Source organism: Bos mutus, chromosome 22 (genome assembly GCF_027580195.1).
Source record: "Bos mutus isolate GX-2022 chromosome 22, NWIPB_WYAK_1.1, whole genome shotgun sequence".
NCBI classification, from domain to species: Eukaryota; Metazoa; Chordata; class Mammalia; order Artiodactyla; family Bovidae; genus Bos; species Bos mutus.
Window position 1 is genome coordinate 38,176,556 of NC_091638.1, and position 23,168 is coordinate 38,199,723.

General features: G+C 41.2%; 1 protein-coding gene across 1 annotated transcript in view; it reads right to left on the reverse strand.

Moving 5' to 3' along the window:
- The window catches only part of SYNPR (synaptoporin), a 295,792-nt gene that overhangs the window by 118,409 nt on the left and 154,215 nt on the right, over positions 1-23,168 (reverse strand). Inside the window, exon 3 of the mRNA XM_005892897.3 lies at positions 13,732-13,856. Within this exon, the coding sequence (XP_005892959.1) occupies positions 13,732-13,856 (125 nt within the window). The remainder of the gene's footprint in view (positions 1-13,731; positions 13,857-23,168) is intronic.

A 23,168-nucleotide genomic window follows, 5' to 3' on the forward strand; every position in this document is an offset into this window, starting at 1 on the left:
CGCTGCAGCAGTTTTTACAACAGCTAAGACATGGAAGCAACCTAAATGTCCATCAACAGAGGAATGGATAAAGAAGATGGTGCATATGCATTTACAATGGAATATCACTCAGCCATATAAAATAATGAAATAATACCATTTGCAGCACCTGGATGGACCTAGAGATTACATTTCAAGTTAAGTGAGTGAGATAGAGAAAGTTGACAAATATCATATGATACCACTTACCTGTAGAATCTAAAAAAAAAAATGATACAAATGAACTTATTTATAAAAAAGAAACAGACTTGGAAGACAAACTTATAGGCTAAATTAGGACTTTGAGATTAACATATATACACTACTATATGTAAAAGAGATAATTAACAAAGACCTATTGTAATAGGGAACTCTATTTAATATTCTATAATAGCCTATAGGGAAAAGAATCTGAAAAAGAATGGATATATGTATATGAATTACTTTGCTATAGACCTGAAACTAACACAATATTACAAATCAACCATACTCCAATATAAAATAAAAGTTAAAATTTTAAGATGTGCTAAATGAATGAATGAGTCTCTCTTTGTTGCAGCAACTCTTTATAGATGGTTGATCAACTAATCAGTTGGTGCCTACCCCTCATCCATTTAGCTGGGATGGGTGGGGCCCCTAGGACCCAAACATGGGTGAGTCTGGGCTGGATCTGCAGCAGAAGACAAGCACTCTATACTCATCATATTCATTCATGTCTGGCTTACACTGATTGAGCAGATGAGTAAATGGACAAGTTCAAAAGTTCAACAAGTCTCTGAGGACTCCTGGTGACATACAGTGAGATTCTGAAAGATGAGCTGAGTATGCTTTACTGTTTTCCCCATATTGTCTGTATCTCTTCCAAAAAGCACTGTAAAAAGTGATAGAGACACACTGTTTATTTGACTAGTAGTATTTGGTTGAAAATTGAAGTGATTTTTTAAAACTATAGAAATACAGTCATCTGGGTACTAGTGATGAGCCTGAGCTAGAAAGTAATTCACATTGCATTTTCATTTAGTCTTGTGCAACATAAGGCATTTACATTCATTTTCTTCTATGGCACTGTTTGTTCCAATATGGAGTATTTATGCTTTACTTTTTAAAATCTGCATAAAGGAAATGCTAAAATTTCAACTTCTTCTTTTTTTTTTCAGAGAATACTCACTCTTCAGAGAGACCAAATTCCATTTCTAAAGACCATTGTAATCAGAGTAGTAATTTCAGGTTTCAAAATGGTAAAGTTAAAGTCAGTCTAAAACGATGACTTAAGTAACAAAAAATCATATTTAATGGGGTACAACTGACAGCATTCACTGTCTCTTAATAATCGCTTATGATGACTGGTAAAAAGATCAGAGAAACCAGTCCTTTCTCATTTTGACAAGCAATAAACTAAACACACAAATAAATAAGACTAAATTCTTAAAAATTAACCCTGAAGACAAAATCTTTTATGGTATTTTTGTATCTGTGAGGGACCAGGGCTTGGCAAACGAGTTCTCTTTGCAATCACTTTTGGGCAGACTGTTTTCAATGCCAACATTTAATGAGGGTTGGTTAAGATGAGCACCATGCCATAAATTAACTTGATATACAGATTATTAAAAAAAACTCAATCACACTGTGTAAATATTAACTTGTCAATTCAGGCAATTTGTTTGGGACCCCATTGTCACTAGTAAAGATTAATAGGGCCTTAATTCTAATTATCTGCACTGTGACTCTGTGTGACAGTGATATTGGGGAAGGATTTCAGGGACGTTAGTGCAGATTCCTGTAAAATCAGGGACTTGCTAGGGTGCTGACAAGCCATGTAATCTGTGTCTTGATTTCATCCATGTCAAGTACCCTTTTAAAAGCCTAAGCTCCACAGAAAAAGAATCTCTTCTCTTTTCATTTTTAAATTTCCATCATTGTCCAGCACCATGCCTGGGCCATAGTGAGTGTTGCATGGATTAGCAAACCTCATCAATGTGCAGTGAGGGACGCTGATTTCATGGGGCAAAAGGGGTCAGGGGTGGGATCAGGTACACATGTTAGGGAGATATCAGATATAAAGAAAGGTGAGTGTACGGCTCTTCAAAAATTTTTGCCAGGAATATAAATGCCTAATAATTACATAACAATGTGTTCATCTTCACTAATAATTAAGTACGTACTTTTATAGGATTCCATTGTTGGTGAGAATGCAAAGAACCATATCCTCCTGGTGAACATCTAAACTGCTTTCTGGAGAGGAGTTTGGCAAAATTTCTAAAAATCTAAGACTTTTCTACCTTTATGTCTCAAGAACTTATTTTACTAATGAAGTTATAAAACTCTGTTAATTGCACACTGTATCAGTGAAAAACTAGAGCAATCTAAATATCCAACAATAAGTGCTTGACTTAATAAATTATGGTATGGCTATGAGGCCAAATAATGTGGTAGATCCATAAAAGCTGATGTGGGAGGATATTACAATTGTTTCTTTTTTAAAATAAAAATTTGCAAATAATATTTACACCAAAATCAGTTTGCATGAAAATGAGTACATGCAAAGAAAATGTCTCAAATGATACACATGAAAGGAAACTCTTAAAAGTGATTATCTCTGAGAAGTTACATTAACGAGAATTCTGATACTCTACTTCATTAATTTCTGTACTATGGGATTTTTAGAATAGGAAAAATAATGTGTTCCTTTTTCTAATAAAAAAGATATCTAAAAATGTGGTTATAAATAACAGAATGTAAATGTCAGATGGTTAATTATCAAATGGCAGAAGAAAGGGTGGGAAATGAACCCCCTGTTTTATTTATGTAGAGGTTGTTGAGCATAATTCTCAGCTTATTTCTAAAGAAACCCAGAGCAAGTCCATCTTGGAGAAAATCTCAACTCTGCCCTTCAGAAGAATGGCTCTCTGCACTTTCTCCTTATTTCTGGTTTCTCAGGACTAGGTTTAAGGAGCATCGTAACTAACGTGCCTTCACTGTGATCAAAGATGTTCAACTCCCTCGATCATATCTGGAAAATCTCCACTCCCCAAATCCTGCTTCCAAGCCTTTGCCAGGGAAACAAGAATCTGCTGTCGCATTAAACTCTTCAGTGTAACGGCATTCTTAGAAAACCTTGTCACTTATATGATTCCTTAACAGTCTCCCAGTGACAGCTGCTACTTTGGCATCCAATTTTTCAAATTAAAAAGTAAAACATTCTACAAATGGTATGAGCAACAGCTCATTTCTTTCAAATTCTACCCAGCTACAAAAGGGAAAAGGGTGATCATAATAGCCCCAGCATGGGATTGTTCTGCCTTCAGAGTTTATTCCTGGGCTTGGGAAATCAACTGGGAAATAAATGCTGGTAATTCTGAGTCCCAAGGAACACGGTATCGCTGACAATCATTCCTTACATCCTTCTTGCCTGCCCAACTTGTGGGCTGGTGGGGAGCAGGCTCAAAATTTAGGAGTGAGGAGAGAATCTTCACTAACGTGGTGGTCTGTCACCTCAAGGACATCACCGGTGCTCCCCACAGTGTGAATGGTGCAGAGTCTGACCCTTGAGGGAAGCCAAACCCCTCATGTCTGGTTCTGCCACTTCCCAGCTGTGTGGTTTTAGGCAAGTTATTCAACCTCAATGAGCTTTCGTTTTCTTACTTGTCAAGTGGAGTTCAGCTAGCCACCTCATAGGGATGTTCTGAGCACTACAGCATACAATACGTGTGATGAGTTCTGTATAGCTTCTCACATATGGTAAAATGACCAAAAAGTAGTGGCTTTTGTTTGATGATAATGACGTTGATGATGATCACTACCTTCATCGTCATCTCTATCATCATTGTTGTTAAAACAGAGGTTCGAGTGGATGGTAACAGACACCTACAAGTAGGTGTCTCCACTGAGGCACCCGTGGAAGTCACAAGACTTGGACAGGTTTCCAGGTTTGGTTTTACTAGCTGTGTGACCTTGAACAAAGTTTTAAGTCTCTGTGTGCTGACCTGCAAAAAGGGGGAAAAATAATACTCTAACTCTGCCTCCATTATGGTGCCATTGGGACAGTCAAGGGGATAATGACCCTACCAATAATTGTCCATCATTTTATATATATGGAAATATATATACATGTGCAGGTGTGTGTATATACATATCCCCACATCTATAAAATACACTACTACTTTGTAATTGCTACTTGGCCTAGGGAGGAAAAGCAACTAGGACTTCAGCCCTTTTTTGGGAGGACATGCTCAAAAGTACATTATGGGGGGATAGGCAGTGAAATGGCTGGTTTGCCATTACTACCAAATTTAACTTACTGTTTGTTTTTTTGTCACATTGTTTTTCATTCTAAGAGTAATATATGTCACAACAGAAAATTTGGGAATAACAGAAAACAGAAACATCCATTTGCTTAGTCATGGTACCTTCCTTTTTTCTATTTTATCCTGTTAAGTATAATAAATAAGGCAAGTGTTGTTTAAATCAAAGTGTAAATCCAAAATATTTTTTTTTAACTATCACACAATGTGAGGCAATTATAAAATTGAAGTTCCACCTATTTATTTCTCCTTGGATCAGCAGTTCTCCAATTTCTGTGTGTCTAAGACTCATTTGGGGAGTACAGTACAGCAGTCATGCTGATTAAGTAGGCCTCGGGTAGGATCTTGGAATCTCCATTTTAAGATTTCTACATGACATGAATGCAGACTGAAGGGGTGGGGGGAGGTCTCTGAACCTGACTTTTTTTTTTTTTTTAGTATAGCTGCTTTACAAGGTTGTGTTAGTATCTGCTCTATGGCAAATAGATTCAGTTCTATGTATACACATATTCACTCTTTCAAAAATTCCCTCCTCCCTTAGATCACCACAGAGCACTGAGTTCCCCGTGCTATAACGTAGGCTCTCTTCGGTTATCTATTTTATATACAGTAATGTTGTTGCTGTTTTTGCTTAGTCACTAAGTGGTGTCCAAATCTTTGTGACCCCATGGACTGTAGCCTACAGGGTCCTCTGTCTATGGGATTTTCCAGGCAAAGAATACTGGAGTGAGTTGCCACTTCCTTCTCCAGGGGATCTTCCCACCCTAGGGACTAAATCTGCTTCTCCTGCATTGGCAGGTAGATTCTTTACTGCTGAGCCATCAGGGAAGCTATGTAAGTAGTGCATATATTAATATTTCAATATTGAAAGAGTGTCATTTGCAGACACATGGATGGACCTAGAGATTGTCATATAGAGTGAAGTAAGTCAGATAGAGAAAAACAAATATCATATAATATTGCTTATATGCGGAATCTAGAAAAGTGAACCTGACTTTGAGAGACAGTGTGCAGTCCTGACTCACATCCAGGCCTCTGAAGTCCCACAGCTGGGTCCTGGAAGAGGAATCAGGAATCCAAATGCTAGCCTCACAGATGTCACCATTTGCAGCCCCAGGCTCCCATGCATTTACTTTTCAGCTCTGTTTGCCCAGCATCTGGCAAGCAAGGCAGTTGAGCATCTGCCTCCTTTTTGTTTGACCCCGTAGTCCCCAGAGAATTCAGTTCCTCTCATGGCTCATAAGATGCCATTCTTTTAGGGATGGGTAGGGCTAGGGACTGACACCAGCTGAACATCCTAAAGTATACTGTGAGACTTCTGGCTGCCTGCTTGATAGCTCTGGGGGATGTAAAGAATGCTCTTACATTCCTCTGGTTCCAAACAGAAGGAAGCAGAGATGGAGGTTAATGGGACCCTGGAGCAGACACCTAACATTCCTGATAAACATACAGAGAGGTATGAGTGGGATGTTTCCTTCTGATATTCCTAGACTACTGCTAAATTCCTTTATCCTTTTCTAGGCAACTCAACCCCAATCCCCCAACTCCTGCCTCCAATCCTAGGAAAGGAAGCAGCTGAAAGGAAGAACTGGAACTTGTCTTTTATAACTTCGAAAAAGAGCAATGTGTGCGTTCTTCTAGGGAGCAGGGCTTGTCCCAGGTAATGAGGCTCTGCCCACCACACTCCCCCATGCCTGCTCTGTAAAATGACACACAAGGAGACCGAAAGCCACATAAAAGGCTCACCCAGCATACACTGATTTAATCTCTGCCACTTGTCACCTCCCTATGGGAGCTCAACAGAAACAACAGCCTTCATCACATAACCTACAATTATTTTCAATGCATGCCCAAATCTAGGTTTTAAAAAGCCCTGTTCAGATTTTATGGGAATAGGACAAATATCAGAACCCTGTGAGGGTGAAAGAAAAAGACACAAAGAGTAATTTTGTTGAATTTTTACATCTCTGTCTGCTCTCTCTGAAGCAGCAGTGGCTGGGGTGCTACCCAGGTTCTTGGCCGAGGTTAAGTATAACCATTCCTCTGGAATGGAAGTTAGGAGAGTGTATTTCTGCTCTCATAGAGTCAGAGGTCTAACTAACTCTCTTAAGAAAGCTTCAATCCAATTTGCACATTTTGTAGATGAAACTGACATTCAGAGGGGAACTCTTTGCTGGCCATTGCCTGTTTGTTCTCAATTCCATGACCTGCTCCTCGCCTGCTCTGCTCTGATTTTCAGGGGTCAGATTTCCTTTCCCACTGGCTTCCAGTTAGTTTGGGCCAATGGGAAGATCTGGTGGGAGGCTAGAGGACAGAAGCAAGGGAGAAGCCAGAATATCTGGCCACCTGCTTGATAGCTCTGGGGGATGCAAAGAATGCTCTTACATTCCTCCAGTTCCAAACAGAAGGAAGCAGAAATGGAGGTTAATGGGACCCTGGAGCAGACATCTAACATTCCTAACACGTAACATCCACCCCCCACCCCTCTTTCTCCTGCTGCTTTGGGTCGCATGTCCAGAGTGGCTGCATTTCCACCTTGGTTCATTCATGTTCCTCTGAACACCTCCTCCATCTGTGGTCCCAGCTTTTGCTCACTCGGGTAACCCATCTTGTGCTCTAATAAGACCAACTTCTCCCATTATAGCCTCTTGCCCAGGGGTGAGTAAACTTTTCAAAGAGACAGATAGTAAATCCTTCAGGCTTTATGGGCCAACAGGGAAAACCAAAGATATTTTGTAGGTACTGTACACATACAATGTTTAAAATGTAATCACTAAAAAATATAAAAACCATTCTTAGCTCATGAACTAAGTAAAAGCAGGCTGTAGGCTGGCTGGATTTGGCTCAAAGGCCTAACTCTGCCACCCACGCTCTAGTCTTAGGGGTTGTGGTGAATTCCTACAGTCTCTAATCTGTGAATTGCCTCCTGATATGATTATGAAAGCCCAGCCTCTCTAGTTCCCTATATTAACTTAAAAAAACTGAATCACTTGGCATGAGGTCTCTTTTCCTGACTGTATATGGGCAATAACTTGTTTCAAACTGTATTCCATGAGTGGAATTGTTATCTACTTCATATATTTCTTATTGCTTTCAGAAATGCATTGTGTAAGTTTCCATTCAAGTTAACTCTGCTGGCTGCCTACCTATGTTTTGACTATCCTGGATGACATGCAGTGTTGTAAAACAAGTGACCCCTCCCAAGGGGATGCTCAAGCTAATGTTGGGAACAAGAAACTAAAAATGTTAAAGTTGATCCTCCTACTGACCAAATGCTGTCCAACATCACTGACAAAAGTGATGAAAAAAGCTGCGAAAAGCTGACAAACCAGGCTGGCTTGAAGATGCAAATTTCCATAATAGCTAAGGCATGGATGACCATGCAAATCTGATGTGTTACATACCACACAGACCTTCCCCACTGCTTCCACTTGTGTCTAAACCCCCACTGTCCCTTCCCTGATTGCCTGCAGCTGCCTCCCAACCAGCCTTCCTGACTCCCACCCCTGCCACACACTCCCTTAAGACTATTTTCAAAGCTGCAAGCCAGGTCTTTTAAAAATACAAATTGCATGGCTCCACTGCTCAAAACCGCCGATGGCTTCCCATCCTACACACTATAAAATACCAGTTTGTCATGCTCTCTCTCCTGACCCTGTGTGATCCAGCTGCTGCCCACTTCTTCAAGCCTGTCTCCCGCCTCCTTTCCTCTCCTCCTTCCAACCTAGCAGTGCTGGTGTCCTCGCTGCTTCCCAGACTCTCCCCAGGCTCAGATATCAGGCCCCTGCACTGGCTCTCCCTGTCCCTGGAATACACCCTAGGGGATCTCCAAGGAGTGAGCAGCTGTCTCTTCCTCTCTTTTAATTCTTGCAGGTTTGCACTCCTCTGTCACTTCATCGGACAGTTTCTCTAACCAGCTAATCTAACATAGCTCAGCTTCTCCTTCTGTCCACTTCATCGTCTTATGACTTCAGCATGGCCCACACTGTTCCCTTGACTTAGAACATTCTTCCTCTCCATTCTGTGAGTCTTTTAAATTTTTTTTTTTAAAGTTGTTACAATGTTGGGTTTAATTTCTGCAGGACAGCAAACTGACTCAGTTATGCATATATATTCTTTTCCATTATGGTTTATCACAGGAGATTGAATATAGTCCCTTGTGCTATACAGTAGAACTTTGCTGTTTATCCATTCTATATATAATAGTTTGCTTCCCTCGCCACCCCTCTTCCTCTCCTTTTTTGACTGGTTTAAATGCCATTTTCTCAGGGAGGTCCTTCTGGATCATTCTATATAGGTAGGTGTCCTTTAGCCCTCTCCATTTCACATTTTTTGTACAATGTTCACTTTTTCTTATGCACCAGCACTACTGTAAGTGTGTGTGTGTGTGTGAGTGAGGATGTGTGTTCTCTGTCTACCTCTTTACTGTCTTTCTCCCATTCCCAAATGATTGTCAGTTTCATGAGGGAGGGGGCTATGTCCACTTTACCAACCAATACATGTCAAGTGCCTATACACTGCAGGGCCTTGTACACTGTAAGTGCTCAATAACTATTTATGGAGGGAATGAATAAATGATCCAATGTGCGATCAGTCACAGACCTAGGAGAGATGAGATGGCCCCACTGTATAAGAGACCACTGGTTGCCCATCCACATCTCTCTGGTATTCACCATTTCTGTATATGATGATGGCTTTCTAAAGTAAGCATCATGACCCCTGCCTGAAGGCTTTCATGGGCTGCAAGTGCATGCTTGGTCTGCATGCAGTGCCAGGGAGTTAATGCCTATAGGGGCAGCTTTTGATGGCCAACAGGAGTTGCTAGACAACTATCCCCAGCTTTGCCATTTGCCAGAAGCGAAGCATGTTATTCATGGTTTCTCACAAGTCTCTGCTGTGCCAGATGACCACCAGAGCACCCTGCTCATTAAGCCAGTGTTCACTGACCTCCTTCCCTTCTTGTCTCACTACCCGATGACTTACTGGTATTTCCAGGGATCATCCGCCAAGAAAACTACAAATCCTTGTCTCAGCATGCACTTTGGGGAGAACCCAAACTAACACATCCTTCCATGGAATCCCTCACCACTATCCTTTAGGAGAAGTGTTGCAACAAAACTTTCCCATCTAGCAGTTGCTCAGGTTGCCAGGGGAATCGTGGGATGGGATTGTGTGTGTGTGTTTGTGAATGAATTCTCTGATGTTTTAATTTAACTGGGTTCATGGCAGCAGCCACATTTTTTGTGAATTCTGTAGACAGACATTCCCTATAAATGATAGTTCCTCTCTTTACTGTAGATATCTCCAAATAGGACTGTCCTTGTCCCTGGTCTATAACTGTACTCTGGGCCAGTTCCTTGCACCAAATTCTACTGATAAAATTAACAAGGACAAGACACAATTCAGTGAATACCTGATGTGCACCAGACTCTGTTATACAACTTGTACGACCTACTTAAATGGTCACAACCATACTACAAGGAAAGTACTCTTATTTCTTTCTTAGAGTTTGAAACCCTGGGCCCAGGGAAGCTATCACTTGCCGCAACTGCTGGGTGGCAGAGTCTGGATGTGAAGCCAGGGATGCGGCCAGAGATCCACCACTAATCTTTTGGCTATACCATCTCTCAATCTCCCCAACTCTCTGTCTCAGAGACAAGCCCCCCCCCCCGACCCAGGTCTTATCACATCCACAATTTACTGTAAGGCACAAAATTAACATGAGATACTATAGTTATAAAGTTTCTGAAGTGTGTGTGTAAGTCGCTCAGTCATGTCTAACTCTTTTGTGACCTCATGGGCTGAAAGAAGACCCCCTCCAGGCTCTTCTGTCCATGGAATTCTCTAGAACACTGGAGTGGGTTGCCATTTCCTCCTTCAGGGGCTCTTCCCCACCCAGGGATTGAACGCACATCTCCTGTATCTCCTGCATTTCAGGCAGATTCTTAACCAGCTGAACCACTGGGGAGGATCAAGTTTCTGAAATTTTAGTCAAAAAAGAGTGAAACCATCTAGTAATGAGAAACAATAAAAACATGTTTAAATGTAATTGCAAATGCAGCATTTACTAAACACAAGATATAAAAAAATTATGGTTTGTAACATTTTTATTTTTCCCAATTTGGCCCTCATGGTGTAAAAAAAAAAGTTTATCATCTTTGCTCTAGGGTGAAGATCTTAGGAGGAAAATGCTTTTCCCCATGACAGAGCCAGCATTACCAGATAATGGCCTAAATTCCACAGCTTTCCTGGCATCAACCTCCATCTGACCCTATGTTCCACAAAGAAGTGTGAGAATCAGAGCAAGTGGCCAGAGTCATAAAGAGTGCTTCTGTTCTCCGTACAGCGCTGGGCAGCCATTGGTCAGCAAACAGTCCTGACGAGCCTTTCCTTCAACACAGAAGACCCACCATCAGATTCTGTTTCAAGGATCACAAAGATCAGATTCACAGTCTCATTCTCCCTTCTGCTCATGCCAAATAACCCTGGGAAAATCATGCTTGTGCCAGTGAGCCTTTTCCATTGTTCTGTACTTTGGGAGGCTTTCATGCTCCCATTAGTTTAATGAGAGAAAAAAAAAAAAAAATAGAGTATGAGAAGAATACCTTCGAGGGCAACCCAAATAAGCATCAAAGAGTTAAAGCAAGTTAATAAATGTGAAATAGTTCAATATGTACTCACTCTTTTAATGTCTGCATATTTGGGGAGAGAGAGATGGGGAAGCTTTCATTCTGGGTAAAATATAACCAACATATTGTCTTGAGGGTAATTTTGCAAATTAACTAGAATAATTATCTTCCTCAGCTCTCTATTTTTAATTACCTTTTCTTGATAATGAAAGTAAAAACAATACACTAAAAGAGAACTTTGTGAGTGCCAGGCCTTGCTTAAACCGTTTCCTATACATGATTCATTTCATGAAACACCACTATGAAATAGGTAACACTGTCTCTGTTTTATAGATAAGGAAAGAGAGAGTAAGTAATACCGTTTAAAAAGACAGTAAGTAAATTCCAAAGTTCCATCTCTATAGTTCAAGCTACATTATGTTGCTTCAGTAGATTCACAGTATAGAAAAACATAAAACTTGTTGCAGAAAATCTGGAAAATGTGGGCAAGTATACAAAGAATGTTTGATGTACTCATAATCTCACCACCTAGAAATAAATGAACATTTGATACAGTGATCATGACAGAATCTCTATAAATATGACATAACTTTTGTTGTTATCCCAAATGAAAAGCTATGTGATTAATCACCAAATGTGGAGAATATATTTGCAGTGGACTGATTATAGAGTTCGTCTTAGGCAGAATTCATTTGGGAGATCTCAATGGATCACCTCCCAACTTTCAGCAATCATTTCATTTTCATAAGCTAAGGCTGAAGTACATGTACTATTGCTGTCGTTTAAGATGCCCTGAATGAAGAAAACCAAAGGTGACTTCAACTTTGAAATCTGAACTGTAAATCACTAAAGGAGATGTTATGGACTAAAGGCTTTGATTTCTGACCAATTTGAAGCAGTGCTCAACATGATTGACAGTGGGAGGAAGCAGGGATCTCTCTATCGTCTATCTTTACCTCTCTGTCTATCCATCCACCCACCCATTCACCCATCCACATAATTCACATAATGGTACTGTCCTAGGCAGATTGGTACCGGGAAGCAGATCCTGAGATCAACATTTGAGCGCAACTGGTATTTGGAAGATTCATCTTTGGAAACATCAATAGGGCAGTGGAGAACTGAGAGAGGAAAGGGAAAACAGGTAAGAAGAGGTGTGTTAATGAACATGGGATGGAGCTACCCTGCTGGGTACTTCGGAGAGCTTAGTGTGGTAGCCCATGAGAGGTGAGGAATTTGGGATATTTATCCTCCAATTCACACTTGTCATTGGATGAGAACAGCTCTAGGAGTCATTAACTCCCCAGCATTTCTGGCCTGCCCTGCATACTAACCAAGGAGGTTCCTGTGACTAGAGAAAGCCCTTTAACAGCCACATGGGTTTACAATAAAAAGTGTAGGTGTAGATGTGAATTGTGAGTGACTGATAGGTATGGGCAATGTCAGTATGTGCTATAGTCCTATAGTCAGCCAGTATAAACAACAAAATTGGAGTCATTATATATATACACACACATACACATATATATGTATATACATATATATAGTCTATATATAAGCTACAGTCCTGTAGTCAGCCAGCATAAACTAAAACAAAATTGGAATCATTATATATATACACATACACATATATACATATATATATATATTTATATATAGTCTATATATATGCTATAGTCCTATGATCAGCCAGTATAAACTAAAACAAAATTGGAATCATTATATACACACATATATACATATATATACATATATACATATACGTGTGTATATCCAAAATCACTGCAGATGGTGACTGCAGCCATGAAATTAAAAGACGCTTACTCCTTGGAAGGAAAGTTATGACCAACCTAGTTAGCATATTCAAAAGCAGAGACATTACTTTGCCAACAAAGGTCCGTCTAGTCAAGGCTATGGTTTTTCCTGTGGTCATGTATGGATGTGAGAGTTGGACTGTGAAGAAGGCTGAACGCCAGAGAATTGATGCTTTTGAACTGTGGTGTTGGAGAAGACTCTTGAGAGTCCCTTGGACTGCAAGGAGATCCAACCAGTCCATTCTGAAGGAGATCAGTCCTGGGATTTCTTTGGAAGGAATGATGCTAAAACTGAAACTCCAGTACTTTGGCCACCTCAAGCAAAGAATTATCTCAAGCAACTTAAGTATAGGAATAGAGATGTCAGTTCTGGGCATACCCTGGGTAGGCTCAAATAGTGACTTTGCCATTTACTGACCAAGGGAAGCTGGGAAAATGTACCTGCACCTCAGATTCCTCATTTGAAATGGTGATGACACCTGTACTCCCCTTACAAGGTCATTTGAGATTAAACAGGTGAAAAGCTAAGCACAATGTCTAGCAGATGGAAACACTATTCCCTATTAATACCATTAAACATATTATCAGCCAGGACTGCATAGTTGATATGAAATGAAAGGTGACCACACAATTTTAGAGAGAATTTGAGAGAACTCATGAAAATATGGATGGGGAGGAAGGAATTGTTTAACTGAGGTTTCCATATTGATAAAACTCCAACATTGGGCCATTTGTAGCAGTTTGGGTTGGGGACAAGAGTTCATTCTGGTTTAAAGCTACAACTCCCAGAGAATAACTTTTCCCAGGGTAGGGTGCTGGATGGGCATTTTACTTATTTGGGCATTTTGCAGGCTCAGGGAGAATCCTTTCTTTTTACCCAGAAATTCCTGGGAGATTGTACCTTTTTTAAAAGAAACCACAGAAGGAACAAAGTTCCCTGCCTCTCTGTAAGAGGGCACCATTCCCTACCTGAATGGGTAGGCAAACGCCACGTCAATGCTGAGGTCACTTTCCGTCTTGTTGGCACAGTCCACACTCAGCCGCAGGCCTCCAGAATAACCACCGCATGTTGCAAATGCAAAGATTGCAAAAAGCTGGAGAGAACAAAGAAAGAATAGAGAAGGCAGCTATTAGAATGGTGTTGATCTCATGAAATATGTCAACAGGAGGTTAGTGTCTACATTGAGAGAGGTTAGGATGGCAAGTATGACCATCCAAGTATGGCATCATATATGGTTTAGGCTGGAATGAAGGCCAGGATGATGATGGAGAGTGGAATGGTGGGGTGTGAAAAATTGCCTGGAAAGCTGGAGTAATTTTGCTCAGAAAAATTAAATACAAGGACAAAATATCTGCATTTGAGATCAAATATCTGTGTAAAGATGGTTAGCATCACCAACTCAACGGACATGAACTTGAGCAAACTTTGGGAGATAGTAAAGAACAGGAAAGCCTGATCTGCTGCAGTCCATGGGGTTGCAAAGAGTCAGAAACAACTTAGTGAGTGAACAACAGCATCTGTGTAAAGAACTGTCACACAACAGAAGGTAGAGATGTAATCTTACATCAGAGTCTCTGGAAAGCTACACACTGAGGGATTAATGATAGATATCTCCATGTGGGGAGAATTTCAGATGTTTCCTTGCTTCCTTCTTTTTGGTTATCTGTATTTTCTGCAAAACACATGTTTTGTCTTTTGGAATAATACAGATTTTTAAAAATGCACAAAGAATTTTAGGGTTGATGGGTGGAGGAAGTGGCTGCTGCTGCTGCTGCTGCTAAGTCGCTTCAGTTATGTCCGACTCTGTGCGATCCCATAGATGGCAGCCCACCAGGCTCCCCTGTCCCTGGGATTCTCCAGGCCTAAAATGTGCTATTCTGGAGCACAACATCTCAATATATGTCAACCTCAAAGCATCCTTCATGGTTTCATCTCTGTTTTACTTGCTCTTTCAAGAGTCAACTATTAGAAGGTTCAACTGATTACCAACTAATATCAGTCTATCCTAGCATAAAACATGCATCTATGATAATCAGGCAGTGAAAATTAGAAGCAGGAACTCAAATAAGTCTTCGAGAGAAAGAAGATATATCTGGGAGGGTGAGAATGCCCTAAGATGGGAAGAAAACAAATACCAAACTTTGGAATTCACCTTCTTATAGTAGCTTGGGTTCTCATTAGCAACACCAGCTTACTTTGCATGCTGCTGCTAAGTTGCTTCAGTCATGTCCGACTCTGTGCGACCCCATAGTCGGAAGCCCACCAGGCTCCCCCGTCCTTGGGATTCTCCAGGCAAGAACACTCGAGTGGGTTGCCATTTCCTTTTCCAACGCATGAAAGTGAAAAGTGAAAGTGAAGTCGCTCAGTCGTGTCCGACTCTTAGCGACCCCATGGACTGCAGCCTACCAGGCTCCTCCGTCCATGGGATTTTCCAGGCAAGAGTACTGGAGTGGGGTGCCACTGCCTTAAGGAATTACTGTGTAAGGGTTTTGTAGTCTAAAATGTGATCTATCCTGAAGAATATTCTTAAGTGTATATGAAAAAACTGTGTATCCTATTCTTTTGGGATGGAATAATCTGTATTTATATATTAAATCAATATGCTATAATGTGTCATGTAAGACCAATGTTTTCTTACTGATTTCCTGTCTGGATGATCTCTCCATTGACATAAATGGGGTGTTAAAGTCCCCTACAATTATTGTATTGCTGTCAGTTTCTTGTTTTTTATCTGTTAATATTTGCTTTACCTTTGGATTGATCTTTCTTATTATGATATAATGCCTTTCTTTGTCCCCTTTTACAGTCTGTTTTAAAGTCTATTTCATCTGATACAAGTATTGATACTCCAGCATTCTTTCTGTTTCCACTTGCATAGAATATCTTCTCCCATTCCTTCACTTTCTGTGTGTATCTTTAACTCTGAAGTAGCTTCGAGGCCCAAGTGAGGCTATTGTGGGTTTGCTGGTATGTAGGACTGGACCCCTGGAGCAGGAGCCACCTTGGAGGGGTGCCAGTGTCAGATGGGAATGCCTGTTGGTGGAACGTGACAGAAGCTGCTTTGGAGGAGCCAGCTGGGGCAGATGGGATGGGCAAGGTAGGTCCTCAGGGATATACCAGGCTGGTACACATGGTATTAGTTCAGTTGATGGACAGTGACAGAAGTGGTACACACCAGGGTTGGGCCCACTAGGGAGAAGGAGAGTTTTTTTTTTTTTAATGGCACCTGCCAGTGTTTGTGTCCCTGGAGGAAGTTCCACCAGATCTCTACCCTCCAGCACATGTCCTAAGTTTAGTCAGTGAATCTCTTTCTCCTGTGACACAGGTGCTCTTTAAGCTGCTGTCTCTGTGCTGAGACTTTGAGCAATGAGCGTGTGTGTGTGTGTACTCTCCAAGAACAGAGTCTCAGTTTCTAACAGCCCTCCGGCTTTCCTGGCCATAAGCCCCTCTGGCTTTCAAAGTCAGATGTTACAGAGGCTCGTCTTCCTGGAGCAGGTCCCCCAAGCTAGGGAGCTCGACGTGGGGCTCAAAGCCCTTGCTCCACAGAGGAAACTGCCATAACTGTGATATTCCTCCCTCTGTGGGTAGGTTCTGACTAGCTCATGCTTCTGTTCTTTTGCCCCAACTTGATGAGGCCTTTTCCTTATAGATTCTTAGTTTTAGAAAACCTGGTCTACTATTCTTCAGGTCATCCTCAGTGACAGTGGTTCTGTAGATACCCTAGATTTTGTGTGTCTGTGGAAGGAGATGGGCTCAGGATTTTCCTACTCTGCCATCTTGATCCAGAATCCACCAAGTTATTGGTTTCTAAATTCAGTAATTTAAAATAGAAACAACTTGACCAAATGATATTATAGACGTAGTAAAAGCAAAATGTGTTTATCTGTGTTAATGTGTGTAAAGCACTTAGAACAGATCCTGGTACAGAAAAAGCACTTAATAAATGTGAACAAGAGATATCACTCTAAATAAATGTGTATGAGATTTTGGTAAGATCTTGTAGGACATAAAATAGGAAGTTTAGATTTCCTCCCTAGCTAAATCTATATGACCATCAGCCCCAATGAACCAACATACAAACACTCCAGAAAACCTTATTTTTTTCCTTTGTTAGCTTTCTTTCCTAGTTTATATCACTGAGGGGACTTGCAGAGTCATTTAGAAGGTACTCCAACCCATCATGAAATCTGAGAATGATCCACTCAGAGCACCAAGGCTGACAGGATTCAGATCTGTGTCCCTGTGAGATGGATTTGCTCATGACCAGATGTTCTCTTTCTGTCAGCTCTTAGTGTTGGTAGGAATGAGGAGGGCATGGTTTTAATTGTTCAATGCTTAAATCTAGGTTTCATCATACAACACTGGATGGCACAGTCCTGTGTGCCATGTCATGACAGCGTCTTCAGTTCAATTTCTTCCAAAAGAAAAAATGGAATAGCAAAGTCCAGAGCCCTGTGGCAGGATGTGGAGACTGCCCTTTCCTCATCTGTACAGCAGAAATATCCTCAGTGTCCTCCCAAATCACTGAGAGAAGGAAATGAGATGGAGTATGTATGTATGTGCAGTCTTCTCTGAATCCATGCAGATTTGTCTGGTATTTACACATGTGTACTTCTCTCAGGCAAGAGTCCTAAGTGTGTAATCAACATTTGTACATGAAAAGGTTAGGAGGAATTATCTGTTGTTGGCTTTATTAAGCACCTACAATGGGCTAGCTATCGTGTCCAGCACTTAGCATACATGATCATATTTCCTTTTGACAACAACAGTTTGTGTGTGAAGCTTAATAATCCTATATTAAAAGTGTGGCAGGATAGCATAAGGATTTCAAACAGTAGTATTCTTTAAAATCCCCTGTAACATTAAACTAGAGTGATTTAGAGGTAAAAGACCCAAAGATAAATCCTTTAAATTCAGGGTTTAATGGCTGTAAAGAAACTACTTTTGGCTTTTCATCTTATATTAAGATGAAAATATTTACCTTACATACAGTAAAATATTATTAATACTACCATGCAATGAACTTAAGATGGAAAGATAATTATGTATTAAAATTACATATTTAGCTCAAAATATTTGATATGTAGAGGAAGGCATCAGAATACTGAAACCACACACACCACTACTTTTTCTTTTAATGTCTATTGAGCTCTGAAAACATAAGACATTGAACTTGAGTTTAATATGATACCTACGGGCTTTCTGGTTACCTTGCATTCCCCACAGTCCTCACTGATTAAAGAGAAATCATACTGTGTGACTGATATGAAACTCACGTGGGTTTGGTGAGGATTAAACAGATAATGTCTGTACAACACCGGAAGAGTCGGGTCCTGCTGAGTGAATAATATTATAGGGATAGTTTTGAAAGTGAAATATCTGGGAGAATGAAATTAACTCACATATCATCCAGGAACCTGGTCCTATAATTAGGATACATCAGGACAGAGTGAGGAGAGGGAAATGGAAGTCCTTTAGGGATCTGAAATTCTCTTAGTGTTGCAGAGAAATGTAAAGTCAGATGGAACTTTGGAAATCTTGGAAGTCCACCCAACAACTCCACCCTAGGTGGTAGACAGGAGCAGTTCCAGAGTTAGGCAGGCCTGAGCCTGAGTCCAATTTCTAGCTGCCTGACACCAAGCAAGATATTTAACTTCTCCCAACCTCATTCTTACATCCACTAAATCAGGACTAATTCACTGGCTCATTCAGCAGCTGTTTAATGGTGTATTTACCAGGTGCCAGATGATGGGAAACAAAAAGGTAAAAAGTTAGAGAAAAGACAAAGAAAAAGTAGGTCCCTGCCACCTCTGAAGTTTAATGCTGGAAGGGGGTTGGGACAGAATTAAAAGAACATACAAATAACATAATTACAAATTGTGTTCTGGGGGATACCTTCCAGACCAGGGTGTTATATCTGAGGATGTCACATTTATGCTAAGACCTTGAAGATGAAAGCGAGAAAGCCACAGGCGATGGAGGGTGGTGTGGAGAGAAGCCCCAGGGACTGAGGGCACAGCTTAAGTGAAAGCGCTAAGGAAGGAAAGGCTTGACAAGTTCAGGGACCCAATGGAAGGTCAATGTGGCAGCTGGATGGTGAATTGAGGTTGACAGTAATCTACCTCACGTGGATTTGGGTATGTCAACTGAGAGAATACATGCAAAGCATCAGGCTCAGAGTTCTCAATAAACCATTAGAGTGTGTCTCTCCTCTTCCTTCTCCTTCCCTTACCCTCCCCTATCACCACACTGTTGAAGAAATTGAGAACTACAGAAGAAAATCCATTTGCCTTAAACTCAGCAAGAGCAGAGCTGGAACTAGAATCCTGGTCTGTAAATTCCCTCAGTCAGCAGTCTTCTAATTAGTTCTAGAATAACAGGAAGAACAGTTTTTGATCACATGGATAGAGGATTGTCAAATGGTCCATACTTCTTTGACCAGAGATGCATCATGGTGCTGCAGTGGCCTGAGGTTTCCCATGTTGCTCATTGCTGCTGCTGCTGCTGCTGCTAGGTCGCTTCAGTCGTGTCCAACTCTGTGCGACCCCATAGACAGCAGCCCACCAGGCTCTGCCGTCCCTGGGATTCTCCAGGCAAGAACACTGGAGTGGGTTGCCATTTCCTTCTCCATTGTGTGAAAGTGAAAAGTGAAAGTGAAGTCACTCAGTCATGACCGACTTGTAGCGACCCCAAGGACTGTAGCCCACCAGGCTCCTCCATCCATGGGATTTTCTAGGCAAGAGTATTGGAGTGGCTTGCCATTGCCTTCTCCAATGTTGCTCATTAGGGACTCACAAACACATACTGCAAACCTACTGCTAAGGAGAATGGGTAATACACTCTTTCTCCTTTCCTTCTTTCTTTCCTTTCCTCCCTCCCTTCCTTCTGTCTTATCTCCCTCCCTTCTTTCCTCTTTTCACCCTTGGTCGGGGTGGAGGATTTTAGAAGAATTGTGGAAGATGTTGTAAAGGAACATAGACTTTCTCAACTCAACAAGTGTTGCTTAGAGAGGCCATGGATATTAGCGAGAGGATGGTCCCTATGTCTTGTAGATGTTAGACTCTGAGAGACTAATGCTGATTCCTAAGACAGATGATATCCTCTCTTGGGAGATGGAAAACTTTGTGTTATGCAGCCAGGATGGGGGGAGAATTGAAGATGGGCCCTGGAAGGCTCAGGGGGGCAAAGAGTCTGAGAGAAAAACTCCATCTGAGGCCAGCTCTCTAGGCTATATGCAACCTAATGACAGATTAATGACACTGTGTTTCTGTGTGTGCATGTGTACATGTATGCATCTCTACAAGCTCTGGGCTCTGTGTTCATCCTCAACCAAACCTGTGCCTTCTTTTTGATAACGCAGTGTACTTACTCACCTTCCTAGACATCAAGGGCACAGTCCAGGGGCAAAAGTTCATTTACCCCAATCAAGTGAAATTATAAAAGTTCACTCAGAATGGCCATCATCAGAAAGTCTACAAATAACAAATTCTGGGGAGGTGGAGAAAGGGGAACCATTCTACACTGTTGGTGGGAATGTAAACTGGTGCAGCCACTATAAAGAACAATGAGGAGGTTCCTTAAAAAATTAAAAACAGAGTTAGCGTATGATCCAGTGGGTGTACTCCTAGGCAGATATCTGGAGAAAACCATAACTGGAAAAGACACATGTAACCCAATATTCACAAAGCACTATTTACAATAACCAGAATATGAAAGCAACCTAAATGTCCATCAACAGAAGGATAGATAAAGAAGATATTATTTATATATGAGTAATATTCCATTGTATGTATGTGTATATTGCTGCTGCTGCTGCTGCTAAGTTGCCTCAGTCGTGTCCTACTCTGTGCGACCCCATAGATGGCAGCCTACCAGGCTCTGCCGTCCCTGGGATTCTCCAGGCAAGAGCACTGGAGTGGGTTGACATTTCCTTCTCCATTGCGTGACAGTGAAAAGTGAAAGTGAAATCGCTCAGTCGCGACCAACTCATAGTGACCCCATGGACCGCAGCCCATCAGGCTCCTCCATCCATGGGACGTTCCAGGCAAGAGTGGCTTGCCATTGCCTTCTCCAATATGTATATTACTCAGCCATAAAAAAGAATGAAATAATGCCATTTGCAGCAACATGGATGGACCTAGAGATTTTTATACTAAGTGAAGTGAGTCAGAAAGAGAAAGACTGAGTCAGAAAGAAATACTGCATGGTATTGTTTATATGTGGCATCTTAAAAAATGATACAAATGAACTTATTTACAAAACAGAAATAGACTCACAGACATAGAAAACAAACTTATGGTTACCAAAGAGGAAGAGGGGATAGATAAATCAGGAATTTGGGATTAAAATGTTCACATTACTATATATAAAATAGATAACCAACAAGGACCTAGTGTATAGCACAGGGAACTTTATTCAATATGCTGTAATAACCTATAATGGAAAAGAATCTAAAAACTTATATGTTTTATATACATATATTGTCAACACATATGTAACTGAATCATTTTGCTGTATACATGAAACTAACACAATATTATAACACAATATTATAAATATATTATAAATATAAAACAACTATATTTCAATGAAAATTAAAAAAGAAAAAAATAGTTCTGTGTTGCCAGCTTTCCAATTCTCCTCAAATAGAGCAGACACCTCAGCCTCCAGCACAACCTCAGATAATCAATATCATAACCACCAGCCCAATCACTCACTCCCCTCTAGTTCAGGAGTGTAAAACAAATCTCCTACGATGAACTCTCATTTGACTACTGTCTTGGATGATCTATGGCTCTGTTCCTAACAACAAAAATTACTCTCTAATGGATGAAATTAGCCAGCAGAGATTTCCCTTGCAGGCAGTTAATTAGGAATACATCTGGGTGAAAGAGAACAGAAGTATTGCCTTGCACTTTCTGGCTTAATAAACATCCACAAACCAAAATTCCTCATAGCAGGAATACTTTTACACAGTTAACAATACCAAAGGTTTTCCCCTGGAAAGAGTGCAAGCAGCTCCCTCCTTTGAATTAACTGCACCACACGAGGAATATCAGTGAAAGCTGCTATTAATCCTTCTGGTTAATTTGCAAGGCATAGTGGAAAGAAATAGGTTGGAGGAGGACAGGAAATCAGGCTGATTAATGACTCTCATGGGGACTGTGGTCTTCAGTGAAGTCAGGGAGGGGACATCTTCCAAGGTCTCATGCACAATCTCTGGCAAGAAAGATCCCTTGGAAGAAATAAGTGAGAGTAAGGAGCCTGGCTAGAAAGAGATTAGGTGATTGGGACCAAGTAGTGGCATTTCTCTTACCACAAAGCTGTGTGTGCTGACAATCAGAGCTCCACAGATACAGCTTTGACTTATACAGCATTTGCCAATTCCTATGGTGTAAATACTTCCACCATGGCCAATTCTAAGCCACCAAAATAACATCTCTGAAACTTGACTGGGAAGAGAACCATAGAGTCACCTGCGCTTGAGCACACCACAGCAACCAAAGGACTTTTCTTGACTCTCCCCTGGAGCAAGAACTTGGGGCTGATTTCAATGGTTCACTTCTCTTATTTCACATTTCCTCTTATTCCATATCTCATATTTCCTCTTATTTCATATCACTCTCCTTGGGTTTATTTGACTGATTTCACTTCAATTATTGATTCATTCATTTGTTGTATACATTCAATCACTTATTATTTACTTACTGATTTAGTTATTGTAGGAAAAGCTGTTGATGCTCTGCTTAGGATCCCCTCTGCACTCTCTACAGGCCACCTGCAGCGCCAGGGGGACAGTCCTCATATGCATCAAAGGTTCCTCCCTAAACATTCAATTCTCTCTGTTGAGGGCTATCTCAGGCAGCAGGGACAGAGCCTGTGACTGGGGCATGGTGCAAGGTTCTGGGGATCTATTCCATGTCATTTTCCAAACAATGTGGGATGGAAATTGGTGGACAAATCCCCCAAGTGTCGTTCTCTGTCTGTGGGGAAACTTTGAGGTGTGTTTAATACAGTTTCTTCCAATGGGATTGAGCCCTATTGCCTACAGCAACGGAAAAGGCAATGGCACCCCACTCCAGTATTCTTGCCTGGAAAATCCCATGGATGGAGGAGCCTGGTAGGCTGCAGACCATGGGGTCGCAAAGAGTTGGACACAACTGAGTGACTTCATTTTCACTTTTCACTTTCATGCATTGGAGAAGGAAATGGCAACCCACTCCAGTGTTCTTGCCTGGAGAATCCCAGGGACGCTGGAGCCTGGTGGGCTGCCATCTATGGGGTCGCACAGAGTCGGACACGACTGAGGCGACTTAGCAGCAGCAGCCTACAGCAAATCTGCTCATGAACAACACCTGTGGTTGGAGTCTTCCTTTTCCTCTCTTATTTCTTCACTCATCATTGT